General features: G+C 36.8%; 1 protein-coding gene across 2 annotated transcripts; it reads right to left on the bottom strand.

The window, feature by feature from the left end:
• Positions 1–309: 309 nt before the first annotated feature.
• On the bottom strand, positions 310–6,118 carry LOC147508692 (glutamate receptor 2.2-like). Of its 2 annotated transcripts, none has more exons than XM_086601081.1 (5): positions 5,816–6,118; positions 1,749–3,079; positions 1,324–1,657; positions 832–1,238; positions 310–744 (listed from the first exon to the last, which is right to left on the bottom strand). In XM_086601081.1, exons 1-5 carry the CDS (start codon positions 6,081–6,083, stop codon positions 421–423), a joined length of 2,664 nt encoding a protein of 887 aa, XP_086457207.1. In that variant the 5' UTR covers positions 6,084–6,118; the 3' UTR covers positions 310–420. The 2 variants fall into 2 exon arrangements, with proteins under 2 accessions (XP_086457207.1, XP_086457208.1); XM_086601082.1 differs by having other exon boundaries at positions 1,363–1,657; positions 5,816–6,117.
• Between the last annotated feature and the right edge of the window lie 557 nt (positions 6,119–6,675).

The following is a 6,675-nucleotide window of genomic DNA, read 5'->3' as shown; positions in this document are numbered from 1 at the left end:
TCTTGTTCTTGAGGTTGTTGTTGAAGATCATTGCGCAAAACAGCGTCAACATAAGAAGATGGATGTTGAGTTTGATTCGTTCGAACCATGATTTGATTTGTAATTGAAAATATCTAGGGTTTGAAGAACAAAGAATTGAATTAATTGATCTGAACAAAGAAAATTCGTGAATAAAAGATGAATCAAAGATAGATTTAACAAAGAATCAAAAGATTGAAACAGAAAATTGAGGATTTGAGATGAATAAAAAAAAAAAAAAAAAAAAAAAAAATCATGAAGGATCAATTAGCACCGTGAGGTGAAATGCTCTGACATCATAATGATTTTTGAGATAAAAGATTAAAAATGATTTTCATAATTTTTGAATTCTATATCTCTTACATATTTATAGTCTACACTAAAACATATATACAGAAGGTTCTAAATTGTCTTCTTGTGCTGAGTTGGAGAATTCTCTTGTATGGTTGACTGTTGATTGGTGCTGACTTGTACACTTGTTTGATTCTGTTCAATTTGCTTGTCCTTGCGAAAAGAACGACTTGATTTTATGAGAAGAGAAAGTACTATGACGCAGACTATGATATGGAGGAGGCTGAATAACTTTGGAGTGAATATGGTGCTTTGATCTTCCTTACAGGTCAGATCAGGTTTAAACCATGCCATATCCATTGGGTTGTTTCCCTCTGTAACTTTCAGTACAGCCTTGGATATATCAGATACCAGAGGTGAACCTATGGGGAAAACCTGAGGAGAAAAGGAGTGAGAAAAACAACTTACTATATATAACGATAGCTGTTAAAAAAAAGAGTAAATAGTACGATAGATTCTTACAAATCCAAAGCCATCGGTCCTGTGTGTTGGTCCGACCATGGTATACTTGGAACAATATTTTGCAAGGAAGATATTTATGTAAGGGATCTCATCGAACACTGCAGCTACACCACCATTTTGGCTTCCTTTTGACAACAGTTCATGGCACTCCTCTGGAGTGCTATAAGTCTTTAACCTGGATTCATCAAAATGAAACCGCTTGAGTAAACCAGCAATGAAGGAGCCTTTGCGGTAGCCTACAAAGTCTTGATGCTTTATGAGATCATTGAAGTCTGTAATGGTTGGTTTGAGTTGTGTCCGCGTCATTGTCGATGTTAGGTTAGCCACATATGTTGACATCAACCCAACAATTATGAAAATCCCTATGAACACCATGAGCATAGACAGGAAGCTAGTTCCCTTCTTTCCTGAAAAAATAAAAGTCAGAAACATTTATTATTGGTTTACAAATCCACAAGATTCGAAAGATAAATTATTTGACTTTTTCCTCACTATTTGAGGGCCAAAGGGTGGAGAAAGTGCAACTGTTACCAAGAGTAACTGTTCGAATGATTTTGAGGGTCATGCTATTAGGCTGAGAAGTACCACCGACATGATCTACTTGTTCAAGAACCCAAATCGTGAAGCCTGTGAAGATGAAGAATGCTATGCTGAAGCTTAATATCCCAACATCTTCAGTAAGGAGCAGCCATTTTTTCTCCGTTTCCTTGGGCCGTTTAATGGGAACTATCATATATACTCCTCCGTCTGTATAAGGGAACCCGAAATCAACGTATAGTGATCGGTTGGCCGTTATTGTTATATCTCCAACGAGAGCATCATAATTCTGGTCATTCTCATTCACCAGAAATAAAAATGAGTACTGATAATTTGGAAAAAAAACATGTATAAGCAATAGATAAATTAAGAGAGCTAACCTGAAGGTAGACTTGGTCTATGAGATCATTGTAACTGCGAGCGTCCCCATCTTCAGTTTGAATAGGAACAAACTCATAAGGAATGGTATATGGCAATGTCGCAATGGCAGATTTGAAAACATCTATACAGTACCCACCAACAGTCATGGCATTGGTATGAGGGTCCCTAATAATTTCCACCAACTCACTAAAACCTCCTTTCACTGGTACACCGATCCTAAGTTTCTTCCCATTTTTCGGAATTAACCATCCCTTAGGCACTGTTGTTGACCCCCCAGGCCAAATGATGTCTTGGAAATCATCGGCTGATGCCGAGTATGCTCTTTCACTGGGAAGGTTCAAGCCCCTTGAAATTCCATGCTTTGATGTCCAGAAACCGACTTCCTTCCCTCCTTTCCCAATAACATTGAGTATTTGGAAGGCTGATGGTGGTAACTGCCCGTTAACAAGATGGAATTCACCACTTAACCCTGTAAATTTGGATTTTAAGATCTCATTAAGAAGCTTGGGGCCTGTTTCAGAGACTCCCATGCCAAGGAGTTCAGTAGAGTTTCCATCCATATTCAGCTTAAAGAAGTTGGGTTTCATATCCCCCACTCTCTCAGCTGCCAGTGCCAGTGCCCAGATAGTGTCATATGCCCATAACCCGAAATTGACCATTTCGGGAGTTTGGATGTGCGGATTCTCTTCAATGAACTTTCTTTTCCATCTTGTGGTGAAACTTTCAAGGTTTCTTGATGTTGCTATGTGAGGATTTACTCCCAATACACCTTGCATGGAAGCAATGATAATAGGTTCCAAGGACTCTAAGACGTTCATTAGCCCGTTCGTGATTATCCAGACGTACCCTTTTGCCATCATTCCCTCCTTTTCCGCATTCAAAAAAAACTTGGTACCAAAAGATGCAGACATATGCACTATCAAAACACTAGTCGGCATTATCATTAATTTATGCAACTCCATAACGATCTGGTCATTTGTAGCAAGAGGAGGAATGGCACTTCTATAGTGGATATTGGTATTTATGTCTTGGAAGGCATCGATCAAATTTGGTACCAATCTATTTCCATAGTCAGTGTCTTCGTGGATGAGGATGATATTTCTCCAATCGAATGCTTGAGTGATGGAGGCAATCGCTTTTACTTGAGTATGATCATCAGGAGTAGTTCGAATGAAGTAAGGACTTCGAGAGTAAATGGAAGGAATTGTTGCCGAGAATGAAATGATTGGTAGATGGATTCTGTCCCCAAGCTCAACGATGAACTCAGTGTGGTCAGACTTTTGAGGCCCTATGATCACTTGCACTTTGGAACTTTCTAGGAGATCCACGGCTGTAATATAGATAACATACTGTTATCAAGTAATAGACTATAGTATTCAGATTGTAAATAAAAATGGGAAAAGGCTCTGGTAATCTGATCACTTGGTGAATAAAATATGAGACTAGCTTGCTCAGTCTTTAGATTCTTGAAATTACTCATATTTTGGATAAAGTAACAGAGCCACTGCTCACATAACATATTTGAAATGTACCAACTGTTGCAGCTTTACTTTGCCCCACGTTTGGAACTAAGATTACAAACTATTGCAGTAGTTCTGAGCCCTCATCTAATGGTGTGGAAGAGATTTTGAGTTGGTCCATTAACAAAACTTCTGCTTACCTTGTCCAAAAGACCAAAATAGTCTTAATTAACTACGATACTCTTGGTTTAGCATACACTTGCTGTGAATGCACAAAAATATCTAAGGAAAGACTATCTGGTCTTAAGGGATAAACTTTTGTTTGGTAGCAGACAATAGATGGTTATGTAATGTTGTTCCTGCTTGGCTTATGTTCGTGAGTATTCGTGACTGTAAGGCTTATAGACTAGGTGTCATTGTAGTGAGGATCCTCCCTCTAATGATCATACTTTTAGAGAGGTATGAAAGTCTTTGAAGTTTAATCAACAGGTAGGGGCTGCCTTAACCCCATAGTTTTTTCAAAAAGTAAATAGCATATTTTTTTTTCTTATTTTCTTTCGGGATACTTTGTGTATTGAACTATTGGGGTGTTAGATTGTTGAAAAGGTGATGGCCTATGACATTTCGGAAAATTTTATGTTAATCTCTCTCTCTCTTGAGTTATGTTGTGTATAGTTGATCTGTGAGATACTGAGATGCCTTTTAAAAGCTTTTCCGTAGAGTTGGTGAATGTTCTTGCTTTTGCAGTTATACTAGCAGACATAGTACAAAATATCAGGATATGAGTATTTATCGATATTCAATTTCTAGATATGTATTGTGGATATATTCTCCATTTCGGAGATATTTGACATTGTTTTACATGCAAATATCGTAGATATATCTAAAATATCAACAAATATCGTAGATATTGTGGATCTTTCTTGATATATCATGATACATGACTTATATTTATTTGAAATATAATAGTAAATATTAAATAAAATTGTTATATACACAAAATATCGCTAAATATCTTCAAATATCTCAAATATCGCAAATATAGTTGAAATATCACCGATATTTACAGTTATATATATTTCTAAATATATCATGATATTTATATATCTTTTTCTAAAATCTAGATAGATATTTTCAAATATCGCAATATATCGAGATATTTTGTACTATGTCAGCATATACTTTTTTGTGAAACATCAATATTGAAAGAATATAGAATATAGGTAGACTTTTCGGTTCTTTTAAGAAAATGTGTCGTGACAGATTTGAACAAGTTAATGTGAATAAAAGCTGATTAAATTTAACAAGTTGCTCCTGGTGGTCCTTCAGAAAAAGATGGTCAAGGAAGGTTAGAACTTAGAAGTAGTCGCAATTAGTTTCCTGCATATCATTATACAGCGGGGAAGAACTCGCCTGGTAGTATTAAGGAATTTTAGTCACTTTGCTAGAAAGTTTGGCAATGGGATCATCTACCAGGACAACTATAGCCATAGTACAACTATATATTTTCAATATATAAGGCGCAGAGCTTACTTATACAATTATATTTACAGGTTTTTATGGGCAGAATTGACTGGTTTGTTTAGGTAGATTCATTGGGCACCTACCAAATTGTCTTGGGCAGACTCCAGCCGAAGAAGAAGAAAAACGAAATATTACACGTATGCCACAACCATGTTTTGTGTTGCCACTCCGTTTTTTTGGGCGACTCTACCAAATCGTCCTTAAGAAACTCCAACGACGCGATCAGACGGTTCAAGAGTTTGGACGACACCATCAACTCGTTCAAGTCTTCAAGAGTTTGGGACGACACCACAAAATCGCTCGTAAGACACACTAGAGCGACACAACCGGATGGTTTGGTCCATTCGTCACCACCAAGTCATATGGGAGAATATAAAGAGGCCAAGTCGTTCATAAGAAACTCTTGGGTCATACTGCAATCTTACAATAGAGAAAGACAAGAAAAAAAATGGGTCGGTACTTCGGAATCAAACATTCTTTGAAGTCTTTGAAGTAAACCAAATTTTTTTTTCAATCAACTCAATCTTCTTCATTATCAATTTTCATTGATTGGATATTTCGAGTTAAGAATAATGGATTTGAGGTTTAGCATGAGAGATGATTTCTTATGTGAATTGGTGTTGGAGGTGATTGTATGATTTGGAAGAGATGTTTTAATGGAGGAGAGAGAGAGAGAGAGGAGGAGTCGACTGGAAGTATGTTGGGAGGTGCCTTCCACAAAACAAATTGTGGCATACTTGTAATATTTTGATTTTCTTGGAGTCTGCCCAACACAATTCAGGCAGTGCCCAAAACAGGAATTTTTGGTTTTACGCTGCTCTTAAAATGATTTGTCATCATCTATAGAACATTAATTATAATATCATCAGTGAACTTCTTACTCCTCGACTTCTGATTTTCATTACACAATACGAGAGACTAAAGCAAGAAATTGGAAGAACACCAAATGTACTGCTTTGTGAGAAGAATTGTTTTGTTTCTAACCAATAAGTGGTCTTTGGACCGTTTGTAGAAGATTGGTTTAATTTCTCAGATTGCACAAAAACTGTAATACAAATTGACAAGGGAAGCATGACTTGTACCTGCAAATGCAGCGTGGATAACATCCAATTTTGAATCCCTTGTATGAAGAACAAGCCTGGTTTTGTAGTCATCATGAATAGCATAAAAATCTGAAATGGCCATGTACATACAGCTGGTGCTCACCTTGCCAACCCATGTCTCCATATCAAGAACAACGCCAACGTTAACCGGTGTGACAGCGTCATTTGGCTGAGCTTTTGCAAGTTGTATACATGATAGTACTATGATCAGAAAGAAAAGAACATGTGTAGGATTATGATTCTTCATTCTATGGAGGAAATAGAATTTTGTAATGATACAAGTATGCAACAACTACATACTCGATTATAAATACCTCTTTGCGTTCCATGACCAAGTAAAGACTTGACTTTCTACGAATATTACCTTGGCTTGGCAATATTCATCACTCGTCAGTATTTCTAGTTATATTCAAGTTTATTGCCGAAAGAGAGTTCTTCTTAAAGAAAGTAAATTATCAAATAGAAACTATCATTTTATTTGTCTGTTTTCGTTTCCGTGTGTTTATCAGCTGCATTGGAGAAGCACTTATTTTGCCCAACATTAATTTGTCCTCAATGTAAGCAGGTAGTCGAGGGCGTCGGTACCAGTTCATACAAGCCTAAGTTGGGTGTCGTTGGCTGGGGTTAGGTCAGCTAGTTCGAATAGCATTTTTGAGTTTATATTTCATTTGAACTTGACTAACCGAGCGGGCACTTTTGGTTTTATATTTTCAGATCGTATAATTGTTATCACTCATCAATATATAATCTCATATTACACATGGAACTTTATTAAATACCACTTGCACATATAGGTTACTTAGATTAGTGCACCGTCTCGCAATATCTATGGAAGTAAT

Source organism: Coptis chinensis, chromosome 3, assembly GCF_015680905.1.
Source record: "Coptis chinensis isolate HL-2020 chromosome 3, ASM1568090v1, whole genome shotgun sequence".
In the NCBI taxonomy this organism is placed as follows: domain Eukaryota; kingdom Viridiplantae; phylum Streptophyta; class Magnoliopsida; order Ranunculales; family Ranunculaceae; genus Coptis; species Coptis chinensis.
The sequence above is the reverse complement of the archived record's forward strand: the minus strand, read 5'-3'. Positions and strand labels throughout refer to the sequence as shown.